Source organism: Ochlerotatus camptorhynchus, unplaced genomic scaffold (genome assembly GCF_037179485.1).
Source record: "Ochlerotatus camptorhynchus isolate MF236.1 unplaced genomic scaffold, CSIRO-AGI_Acam_v1.1 ptg000010l, whole genome shotgun sequence".
Classification (NCBI taxonomy): domain Eukaryota; kingdom Metazoa; phylum Arthropoda; class Insecta; order Diptera; family Culicidae; genus Ochlerotatus; species Ochlerotatus camptorhynchus.
In genome coordinates, this window is record NW_027040502.1 from 1,257,970 (window position 1) to 1,270,947 (window position 12,978).

A 12,978-nucleotide genomic window follows, 5' to 3' on the forward strand; every position below is an offset into this window, starting at 1 on the left:
CATCATCATCATCATGTGCATCGCCAGTCCACGAGCGCGAGTGTATGAGGCAACGATACTCCACTACCTACATAGCTACCACTAAAACTGCACCGACTGACTGGTGCCCAGGTTGGAGTTTGTGGCGCATAACGACCGACCTGCGACTCCCTGCGCTCGCTGGCTGCATACAAACACGCGGAGATGAATCTCGAAACGAAAACGAAACATGAAAAATCTCTTACCACGGGCTTGAGCAGGACATCTGAGGGGTTGTTGTCATGTTTGGACGACGACGACGACGACGACGACGCATGCTGCAGCAGAGGTACACACACCACATGCATTTCACATGGAGCTTGTTTGTTTCAGTCAGAAGTTGATGTTTGTTCTCGTATATGAGGGATAATTTGTCGCGCTGCGTGTTGCCACGGATTCTGGGCATTAATCTTGCACCGTTTGCGGATGCTTTGTGGAGAGCAGAACAATAAGAAGCCGCATGATCATCGTCACCGTCGTTGTCGATGTGGGCTCGTGCCCATAACATGGCTATGGCACGCAGTTTACACCTTCTACCGTGCGTCCGCTGCCGAGTAGGTGCGGCCTACGAGGGTTTAGTGGTTTGAAAAATTGGGCTATTCCAAGTTACTACCGATGAACCTTCTGGGGCGATATTAAGCAATGCGAGACTCAGACAATCATCAGTTCGTAATTGTGGAAAACTCAATAGCCCATCACGGTTCAAGATCCGGTAAGAGCCGCTATCTTCACCAAAGGATGCTTTTCAAAACACCTGCAACACCGCTTAACCCAAGTTCACTACTCTTCCCGGCTGGCTAGCACGGGAAATGCCGACTTCCTTGTTGGGTGGTCTTTAGTCTCTAACTGCACTGCTGACCCGACTAGCGCCGATCAGAGCAGAGCAAAGCGGAGCGGTGGTGGCTCCGTTACAAAACAATTAGCCTCACTTAGCCCAAGAAAAGCAGAAAAAAATGTTTCCTATTGCCTAATTTAATATATGCTCTTATCAAAGAATTCACCCACCGAAATAGCGCTCCGCACAGGAAACCCCCTCGCCTTGCTTCACTCGTCGTAGCTCAAAGAATCATATGATCATTTTCTCACCTTTTAAGCTACCGTTTTCCAATTCTTTAAATTTCATCATCGCACTTTAGCTTTTAATTTGGTTGCCATTTCCCCCAACCAACCGAAAAATCAAACACATGTAGGAAGCAGGCCAGGCAAGCGGGAAGCAGGCTAATTGCATGTTTAGACATCGCTTTTGGAAATCAATGAGCGAAGCCGAACGAAGCGCCGTGCAATTGATCATGCATATGTGTAAAAAGGGTAGAGCCCAAAGCCGACCGACCGACCGACCGGGCTTCCTTCCTTTTCACATATACCTACCTCCTGTATAGCTGTATCAATCAATCGATCAGAGAGCCGGCCGACCGATGCGGATGGGATTATGCGCGGGTGAAAGGGTACGGAGTTCCCTTTTGAACTCACCAAAACATTCCGAACATAAAAAAAAAATGTTTTCGGAGGTGGAATTGCGGAAAAGCTGCAAAAAGTGAGCGCGCGCGCCAGAGACCGATTGAGTGGGAAATTGAAACAAAATATGAATGAAGGTACGAGAAGGCAACGATGCTAAAGCATCTGATTGAAGGGCGTTGAGAAGGCTGCTGGAAGCGATTGGTGTGCGCTCTACAAAATGTGTGAACCTTGATATGAGAGGGATTTTTTGTGGCGTTTTTTTTTTTACAGTCCGAATTGTGCTAGTTTGAAGTTTGAATGCAAGCGAAAGCTTTTAATCGTTCGTTGAACTGATTAAATGGCCGAATGGTGAGAGTACTTGGGAGGTGAATAGGGTTAACATGGTTTTTTTTTTGTTACGGTTGTGGAGCTTCAGTGGATTTGCTTGTTGCTGTGAATTGGGGTGGATTGAGTTTATCGGTTTACTCATAGAGATGCAATCGAGACCGATCCGGGGGGATCAAAGTTAATTTTTGCATGTTTTGCTGAAGCAAATGAGTGTACGATTTACAAAAGATTGGGCAACATCACCAATTCAGCAAACTAAACAAACAATATTCAACGGGTTTATAATAAGGTGATACGGCACGTCCTTTGGTTTGTTTTTTTCCGTCGATCTTGTTTTCCGTGCTGAGCACCACTGCTACCGACGTGCCAGGAAGGCAGCTCCCACACCTGGACCCTACCTATCGACCCATCAACTCATGAACCGGGGACCAACGGCTTTACTTCCCATCCGAAGGAAGGCGTGATCAGAGATGTTATGCCTCAGAACATCCCGGCGGCGCCGACTGGGATTGAACCCAGGCCTGCTGGGGTGAGAGGTAATCACGCTTACCACTACACCACCGGCGATATACGGCACGTCATGCAACAATGGCTGTCCCCACAATCATTAAATAAACGTGTTTTGGTATGCGTACGAAAGACATCTTTCTACAAAATTGTAAATTACTAAGTACAACCTTAAAAAATGGTCCAACATTGTATGAATAAGATCTGGATACATATTTGTACACTTTTCCTCCAAAATATTGCCAATTCATTGACGCATTCGCAATATTTGCATGAAAAAGTACGATCAGTCGATTTTGTTCTACTCTGGGCATTAGAGTGATGCAAATTTTGAAATTTTCGTTCCACAATACTTAAACGTTTCCAAATCGGATCCTGACTAACCTCTCAAAATTTGAACCCATTTGGTGAGAAACTGAGATGGCACAAACCATTTGAAGTTTGTATGGGAATTACTATGGTAAAACCAAGATTTTTGTTCATGTCTATCTAATAATTCACCATATCGGTCTGCTTCAAAAACTTTCAACTGTACTTGTAGGAAATTTTCCCAGCTACAACTTTGCTCAAGACCACATTTTGATTAAATGCAAGGATCGAAAGTTATCAATGGTTCAAGGCGCTGATGTCTTATGATAATGCTCAATCAACTGCTCAGCAGGCAACATTGGTGCTTCTGGGGCGTTGAATAGGACACAAAAATCATGGCTACTATGTCACACTGCAAAATACAGTGTTGCCTACAGAGCAGCTGCTTGATCATGTCATAAGTTTATGACAGTTAAATAATTAATAACTTTTTTCTGTCTCGTTTTACATAGAAACGATCTTCAGCAAAGTTATAGCTGAGAAAATTTTCCATAAGAATAGCTAGCAGCTTAATATAAAAAAAGACTAGAAGGCAATGAACAAAAAGTTGAGAATTCCCATAGTAATTTACAAGTAAACTTCAAATGGCTTGTGCGAAGTCTGTTTCTAACCAAATTAGTTGTAACTTTGGGAGGCTAATCAGGACCCGATTTGAAACCATTTAAGCACTGTGGAGCGAAAAAGTCAAATTTTGCATCAGTCTACTGGGCATGTAATTTAAATAACTGTTTTCACTAGCTTCCACTTTTCAAAACCACACTAAAAACATTTACGACACGTGCTTCTACAAGCACTTTCAATTTAATTCACTTTTAAAGATGATATTTACTTATATAACATCATTTGCATCGTTTAAAACGCGAGCCGCGAATTATTTTGTAAGCTGGAATTGTTATGTTTACCTTTTTTCTACACACCACATTACGAAGGTGTGTGTACAAATCATTTATCATCGTATCCAGTGTTGTCAATTAAATTGTGTTTAAAAACAATGTTTTTATTGCTTTTGAAGGTTCTTCAACTGTGTTCAATTTAGAAACCTTCACTAATAAATATTAAAACAATTTCTTATTTTGTTTTTTTTTTTTTCAGAAAAGAAATGGAAGTAAATAAACCTACAAAATATCTATAGAGAACCTATTTGTCCTTCTGGTTGCACTGGTCGAAGCCATCAGCTGATTTTAATATCAAATAAAAAGAATGATGCAAAAACATAAACATACACGATAAAAAAACGTACCTAGCGGCCAGTTCCCATTTACCTACTTTTTACTTTAAGTATAATCACGATCATATTCACCTACTCTTGGGTATAACTGACTTACTTTTGGGTAGAAAGCAAATTTTCAATTCCATAAGATTTGAACACATGTACTTTGACTCACTTTACCTACTTTTGGCTTCCTGTAATAAAGTGGCGAGATGTGTGAAAATAACTTACTTTTTGGTACTTTTTTCGTACCATGTACCTGGAGGTTTGAGCGCTGGAATCATTTTTGGACCGGTCGTGTGTAACCAAAGTGTACAAAGTGTGGCTTTGAATTAATCAACTACTATGATTACTTGACTTGTTTAGCCTTGGTCGCTAGGCGTATGATATTTTTCTATATAGAAAGGTATGTCCTTGGAAGGTGGTAGATCGTTAATTTTGGCAAATTGAATAGAAATGTAGTAATGGTGTCAATGTTGGATGATAAATAGAAAATCTTTAAAAGTTGATAAAGGTTGAAATTTACATTAAGATATATATCACTTTTTCTTTAACTTTCTATTTGTTTTATTAACTGTTACATATTCGACCTATTAATAACGAACTCTAGCAGCTATGTTTACGGTAGTTGCGACACTGCATGATGTACACTCACACCCCTACAGTATCAATGATAATCATTTCACTGACATATAGAAACGAGAGAAAAAAAAAGCAAAACAAGCGTGACGTAAAATGGATCACATTATTCGAGCAGTTTAAATTTTATGCCGTGGAACAATATTTTTTAAAACATTCTTCTAGAACCTAGCAGCGGCACCCCAGCCAGCCTGGTTTCAATCCCAGTCGGCGCCACCGGGATGTTCTGAGGCATCTCTGATCACGCCTTCCTTCGGAAGGGAAGTAAAACCGTTGGTCCCCGGTTCATGAGTTGATGGGTCGATAGGTAGGGTCCAGGTGTGGGAGCTGCCTCCCTGGCGTCGGTAGCTTTGGTGCTCAGCACGGAAAACAAGATCGACGGAAAACAAATCTTCTAGAACCTCAATAAAATAGGATGTTATTTAAGCTGTTTGAAGGTCGTCTTGAAACTTTTAGGCAATATGATTAATTGATTTGTGATCAAGTATTCAAGTAAAGGTTGAACATGAAAAAAAAGACACTTAAAAACGCTGCCATTAAGGCATATTTTGAGTAATTTCTTTTTTCAAAATTTCACTGAATCAAGCTAAGAGTGTATAGAATCACATTAGGCATTGGTTGTAAGGGTAAGTTCATTTGTTTACATCATGGCTTCACCGGAGCAAGCACGTCGCGAAACGAAAATCCCGGTCTTTCCGCTCCTGGCAGTTTTCAATCATACACAGATAAACATTCTGAATTTCAATTGTGATGTAAACATTCATTCTGGTATAATTGACCACTTTGTCAAGCAGTTTTGGCGTGAATTTCTACCAGCGATTTCACAAAACTGGACCAACTAATTTCAACTTTTTTATGAAACGCACAAATGTTGGCTACTTTTCTCGAGGTTCTAGAAGAAAAACTCGCTAAATAATATTTTATTTCAAAGTTCGAGTGGTAGTATACGTCATTTTAGCTGCTCGAATGAAGTGGTTAATTGAATTTCATTTCACGCAACCGAGAAACTTGCAAACAATGAATTACAAAGATGGGCTTTTGTATACAATATTTGCTACATTGCATGAAAAGTGTCAGAACTTTACATGATATATAATGTAAACGTATATGATATGTGACGCTCCATTTATGTGCATCATATTGAACATAAATTTGCACTACTTTTTCGAACTATGTATCCTTGGACAGGAATTTTATACCTCGGTAGTGCCCCGGAGGAATGTAAAATCAAAACGAAGCCGAAATTCCCCAAAAAGTTCCTTGTCTGGCAAGCAATCTGCAGTTGTGGCCGGAAAAGCGAAACTTTCGTTACTTCTGGAACCATGAACCAGCAAATTTACCAGGTGGAGTACCTACGGAAGAGACAACTGCCTTTTCTGGAGCAGCATGAGATGGATTGCCTATTCTGGCTGGACTTGGCAAGCTGCCACTACTCAAATTCCATCAAACAGTGGTACAGCGAAAATGGCGTCAAAGTGGTTCCCAAGGAGCTGCATTCGGTCAATACTCAGGAACTAAGGCCAATTGGGTTCTTTAAGGGTATTGAGGTAACTGCATATTCGTAATCTGAATTAAAAATGGAACCCAGACCCAAATAAGTACGATTACATTTGCAAAAACCACCTTTTAGCGCCCCTCGGTGTCACTTTGTATGGGAGCGAGCTGTCAGTTTGTCAGTTTAGTGTCAAACAGTGAAGTTATTATTTTGCTTAAATCTTGATTTAAAAATCGAAATGAAAGTGTGTGGGTTCGATAAAAAAATATCGCTGTGCTCAGAAAACGAAGCTCTTTCAGATGATATATACAAAACCGATATATTTTTCAAAATTAAAGAAACCAATTGAGGAATACTGGACAATTGTGAAGCACATACTGAAGAAAAGGGGTGGAGCTGCAATTGACCTGAAGGATTTCAAGCGGGAATAGGGCTCGTACAGAAGATGATGGGCCGTGTACGAAGAAAAGTTCGGCAATGGTCTATGGTAAGAAGGGAGACTGAAGCAATGATCTTACAATAAGCATAATACCTACAAATGTGTGTTACATTGAACTATGAAAACTTAAACGCATTTTTGAACCTGAACAACATTTTCGTGTCCAGATTTTTTCGTGTTCAACCTTTATACTCCATTTTTTGATGATTTATGTTTACACGGGACTCAACCGAATCCAAATTTGGTTTTCTTAAAAAAAAAACGCTAAAAATTATGTTTAAACTTTTTGTGAAATTTTACACAGAATTCTTTTTTTTACTATATTTTGTTTGTGCTAAAATTAAAAAAAAAACAAGTGTTTCCAAAATGTGAGCAAAACTTGATGTTCTATGATTTTTGTTAATGTGTAAGTGTCCAACACATCGCCAAAACTGGATTTACTTTACGGGTAATGATAAAGCTGAATCGTTGGCAAAGGTGGGCGCTATATATTTTTGAGCGACAAATTGCCTTCAACGAATGTTTCTCCATTGCTCGTCAGCAAGTCTTCATCAGTTGGCAACAAAAATGGAATGATGGTGATTTGGGAAGATGGTTACATTCTATTCTCCCACAGGTTTCGAACAAACCATGGTTCAAATCGTTGGACATGAGCCGTGACTTTATATGCGTTATGTCAAGGCTTATGTCCAATCACCGTTCGTTAGACTCGAACTTCTATCGAATTGGGCTCTCAGGCAGCAATTTATATGCGTGTGGTAGTGGTTATCATGATATCGAGCATGTTGTTTGGTCATGTAGCCTACATCGTGTTGCCAGATATGAGTTATCCACATCCCTCAGGGCCCGAGGAAAACAACCCGCGATACGCGATAGAGATGTCTTGGCTAGCCAAGATTTCGACTATTTGATTGAATTTTTAAAACAGATACATCTGGGAATTTAGTGGTTAGTGTCATCTTGTGTTATCCCAAGTTGTTAGCTGCCCATCGGTGTCCCCCATGTTTGTCTTTTTCATCAGTATGTCGCTTAGTTCGAGATCAAGAGCACATTGCTCTCCAAACCTTGTGTTCTCTATCCCTACCCTGCCATCCATTTGTTACAATTTGTTACCTCTAACCTCGAGATAGCCGCGAGTAATCGGCCCCCGCTTTACTAACGTTAGTTTTTAGTAATTTTATTATCCAAACAAAATTAGCTCCGCAAAGCTACAGCCAATGAGCCTGGAAAAATAAACACATTATAAAAAAAGAAAGAAGTATTTCCTCGAAAAGCTCGGAAAAGTCAACTGCCTTTGAGTAAATCGCCTTTTGTCGAAATTGAGTCGACTCGACCCCTTTTTGAAGATTTATGCAAGGTTCAGATCAAATCTCGATTACTTTTTCCAAGGGACGTATCAGCTTTTGTAAACAATGCATTTGATCGTCGGATTGGCGTAACTGGCAGCTCACCCACACATACTAACACCACTATTAGGCAGGGAAAAAATTCCCCTATCTGATGGTAGTGTTAGCATGGGTGGGCGAGCTACCAGTTACTGTTCGCGCACGAAGCGAACGTTGGTTAACCCGTAGAACACCTTTCACACATGACAAACCCACCCTTGCTAACCCCGAGACGACCGTGCGTAATCAATCTAGCAATGGGCGATCTTGAATCTAAACACAAAAGATCGATTCTTTTGGTTCGATTAATCAATTTTTTGAATCGATCCCAAACACGACAAAAATCGACTGGATCGATCCTTTTCATTCGATTTTTGTTTGGATAAAAAAAAAAGTTCAGTGCATTCACATTTGCTATTTAATATTATTTGTTTGTCTTCACCTTTGTACATCACTTACCTTGAACATGGATTCTGCCAAACAACCCGTGTGACAGTTCAGTAAGCCAGAACGAGAAAGTGAAAGTTTGGGGCTCCAGAGATGATTATAGACCTTTTTGACCTTCTGTAGTGAATATCCCCATGTGTACTCCATTGCTCGAGACTATTTATCAAGAATGATAACAAGTGTTCCGTCAGAGAGGCTATTCTCTAAAACTGGTGACACACACAGAATCGATATCGGCTTAATGCAAAACGCATGGCTCAATTAGCTTTCTTGGGGTCCTTTTCGGATGAGTGTTGGGATATCTGAATTAAGTACTTTTCGTACTTACCTGCTTTCACACTCCGACCATCTAATCGTTTTGTTTCATATGTTAATCTTTCGTTTTAAAATCGTTCATTTAATACCAATAAACCGAATACTATAACCTGTTCAATCACTCACCTTATCAAGTATCCTGAGCAAAAACTTCCACATGTCAAATGAAATCAAAATGGTCATTTACTATGTTCTCATCATGTATGTATGTTACACTCACAACTTTTGCTGCGTACGTACTACACAATTTATTTCTAAATTATATCAATCATCACACTAGATGAATATTATAAGTTAAATGTCGTAAAAATATAGCATATGTAACGTAATATCAACTTGAAACTGAACTTGGCGTTAATTTTCACAGACTTTCCTATGATCCGTTATATTTGAAACATTTCTGTGCCGTTTTGAAAAATGTATCGATTCAAAAGATCGATTCAAAAAGATCGATTCATAATCAAGCTGAACATTGCATTAGGTCATAAGTAACATTGACAGATTCTCTTCGTCGACTTTCTCTTGGTATCCGCACGGTGATGTAAAGGCCAGGTATTTTCAGCACACAGATCGATAAAAGAATCTTTTATCTAGTATCTAATACAACAGACACAACAAGAAACAGTTTTGTGCTCAAGTTATTATCAAAAGAGAAAGTCGACAAAGAGAATCAATCAATGTTACTTAGGACCTTATGCAATGTTCTGCTTGAAATGATTGATTAAATCGGCGAATCGATTATTTTCAAAAAAAAATGAATCGATTCACTAAGATCGATTCTTGGCTCAAGATCGCCCAATGTTAAATCGGTCCCTCACCTACTAACGCCCTTGTCCATACAACACGCACTGCTCACCCTAGACACAACTTTGATTTCCGCTTGAATGGTATTTCACGAATAATGGACATGTCCCAACACACCGCCAAGGACAGAATGCAAGGATACCTGTCAGCTGAGACGCTTATTGGATCTTTTCCAGGAGATCATCACTGCAGCGAGTATAAGAGAAAATGAGTTTGCGCGCAGCGCGTCTTTGTTGTTTTGAATACCGAACCGGAAACATTTAACCATCGTATTAGATTGAATTGTCACCTGCACAGCCAAAACAAATTAGCCTTTTTCAAGGCTATGTCTAGTTAATCTAAGTCGAGCTAGTTATTACGATGTGTTTCCGAGGAGTCCCTTTTACATACAGTCCACCAGTTCCAACCGAGGCTCATTCCAGGCAATCCTTCAGATGAAGGAGTTGGCCGTTGTCGAGGAAATATTCCGACAGCCCGTCGGGTTCCTGCAAGTGCTCAAGACCGGACAGTTACGTCAAATCGACATTTCATTGTTTACAAAAGCTTATGCGCTCTTTCACATTATTTACAAAAGCTTATACGTCCCTTCGAAAAAATAATCGAGAAATGTGAATGATTGGCCACAACAAATATTTATGAAAAGTTTCATTTAAATCGGAAAAGTATGAAATTCATTTTTTTGCTATTTGGCCTGGAAATGTTCTACACAGCCCAAGTAACAATTAAGCGCAAAAAGCGCAATATAATCACCGACAAACCGACATGAAACTTAAACTTAACTCTTGATCGAGAATCCATAACGGCCGATTTAAATGTGCAGCGATCCCATCTGTCCAAACCATAGAAATGTTTTATCTAGATAAAAATAATTTGTCCGAAATAGATTAGACACGAACCTACTTATAAATTGTTCGTGTACGCGTGTTGTACGCGTGTTCGTGGCTAGGATAAATATTTTCCGCGAACACGGCAGAAGATGTCAGTTTTGTGCTTTGATCAGAAATTTCTTTGTAATTTGTATGATCATTCATGTCGGTTTATCGGTGATATAATGCTGATATAAGGCTAATATAAACCTTTAATGCCGTATACCACCCTTATATTGCAAAAAAAATGCCCTCATCGGACTAATACCGGGCTTGGTAGCAGAGCAAATAAATCGCACAGTTTCAATATTTTCCACATGCTAAAAAACCGGAATATTGTTTATTTATCAACATCTTGTTCCAATTATTCTACCCACCTATCTCGCTGTGTACCTCTGCGTCTTACACCAGCCGGATTCGAGACAAACACCATTTTTGAGGGATTGTTGTCCATTCTTATAATGGAATACCTGAAGGATACCTGAATAAAGAAAAAATAAAATGAAGTCCTTATCCAGATAGGGGAAATGGATGCAATGTCGGCCTAAATGCCCCTAATTTGGGCCCATACATAAATTCAGCAATCGACTAAATTTTCAATAGCGACCAAAACTTTCCATTAGTACCGTCCCAATGACGCGTTCATCTAGATAAAATTGATAAATAGCAGATTTTTAGCGATGGGCCCAATATTAGATCCTTAGGCCAACATTAGTGCCATTTCCCCTATATACTATTTACTTACCAGCTACTTATTTTTTGATGTGATATACTTGCCAAAAAGGACAAAATTATCATCAATACAATGCATGAACTGACATTACGCTGCTTTTACTGCATTTGTTTATTTTTGTGGCCATAAAAATTAAATCCGTTTTTCGACATGATTGAAGTGCATCCTCTTGGATGTAATATTAAATTTTATTTTTCGCTGTGTAGAGACCCTGTGGAAATTATTTTCCAGACCAGATTCTTTTCTCAACGTTCGTCCGTTGTAATTTTTACCGAATTTTCGTTCCGAAAAAAAAAATACTTTTACGATTTACTTACCTGCATCGCCGTTTGAGCTCGTCTCCATTACAAGCAACCAACTCGTTGAAATCCAACCTCTCCGGTCAGCACTGCAGCGATAACCATCGCTATGTGCACGATAGAAAACTTCCCTCTGCTACAAGAACACTCTGTGTATGAACCTTCGGCAGGAGGGCTCTACTGCCAATCGTGATCGACTCTTCCTACTACCACATTTCTCCTAAATATTATCAAGCAACACGAATCTAACCATCTCTCTTTTCTCTCCATTTCCAGTAAACCGACCCAAGGGGCAGCACTCAGCGCCCCGTGGTGGCCCACCCCGGTCATGGACGAACGCCGAGCTGACGGAAGCCCTGCAGCACGTGTGGAACAAGAAGATGACCACCAGCCAAGCGTCGCGGATATTCGGCATCCCGTACAACTCGCTCCTCATGTACGTCCGGGGCAAGTACGGCAAAAGCCTCAAGCTGGAACAGCTCCGCAAGGACTGCATCAGTGGGCCGCCGATCGAACTGCTCCAGATGGGCATGAACAACAACAACAAGGACAAGAAGGACGGCCAGGACAAGGACATGCCTCATCACCATCCGGGTGGCAATCCCAATGGGAGTGGTAACGGTGGTGGTGCTGGTGGTGGTTCGGATCAACGAGGAGGTCCCCGGTCGGCTTCCTCGGAACCAGAGCTCCTCTCGAGTCCAAACACGCTTTTTAATCCCTTTCCTCCTGGATTCTATCCGGACTTTCCCGGTGGTTTCCCAGGGCTTCCGCTGAGTATGCTTAATCTCCTCCCTCCGGACCGGCATCATCCGGGTGCGCACCAGTTGGCGATGAGCATCGACGAGGACTGCAAAAGCGACCGATCGAAGCAATCGATGGACGATGACTTCCCGCAACCGTTGGCGCTAAATCGATCCGGGCTGAGTGGAGGCGGCGGGGGAGGAAGCGGAGTGACGGATCGAGGCGATGGACCCCAGTCGGACAGTCGACGGGAAATCTACCAGCAAAATGGACAGGATTAATATTTGTACTTTCTTGACCGACTCAAGGCAATGCCGCGGTATCCCAAGTGGGTGGGTTGAGAAAGAGTGAGAAAAGGCGCGTGCGGGGGCTGGGGGTGGACAAGCAACATTCGGCTGTGTGATAAATCGAAGGAACGACGGCAAAGTAAGCGGCGGCGGTGGATGAACCTACTATATCGACTTGGTTGGTGTCTGGGATCGCAGTAAGCTGCCGCCGACCGTTGCTGTTGGCATATGATGATGGTGTAGAAGTCGATAGAAGGTTACTTGCGGCGGCTGACGAGAATCGAGCCGCCGTCGGAAGCTTTTCAGCGCAAAAGCTGACACTACTGAACAGAGCAAAACAACAAACGAAAACGTGATAGTGGTTAGTTTTTATGTTTATTCGAATGATTCCTAATGATTTTATTTCTTTGTTTTATTGTAATGGTATATTAGTTGAACTATTATTTAGATGCAATGTTATAGTAGAACAAATGCAATATTTTATTTTTCCTAAGCGAGAATATGTAAAGTATTTTATTTTATTAATTAGCAGACAGATGCATACACGCAAGGAGAATCTTTTGGGGCAATATTTATACTCGAAAACATGTGCGAATAGAGCAAGTTAGAACTGCACACCAATTAGTTTTGTGTCTATTA

General features: G+C 40.8%; 1 protein-coding gene across 1 annotated transcript in view; it reads left to right on the forward strand.

Moving 5' to 3' along the window:
* The window catches only part of LOC135700164 (protein jim lovell-like), a 154,487-nt gene extending 142,086 nt beyond the window's left edge, over positions 1–12,401 (forward strand). The window contains exon 4 of the mRNA XM_065220587.1: positions 11,588–12,401. Within this exon, the coding sequence (XP_065076659.1) occupies positions 11,588–12,333 (746 nt within the window). The 3' untranslated portion in view covers positions 12,334–12,401. The remainder of the gene's footprint in view (positions 1–11,587) is intronic.
* The last annotated feature ends 577 nt before the right edge of the window (positions 12,402–12,978 follow it).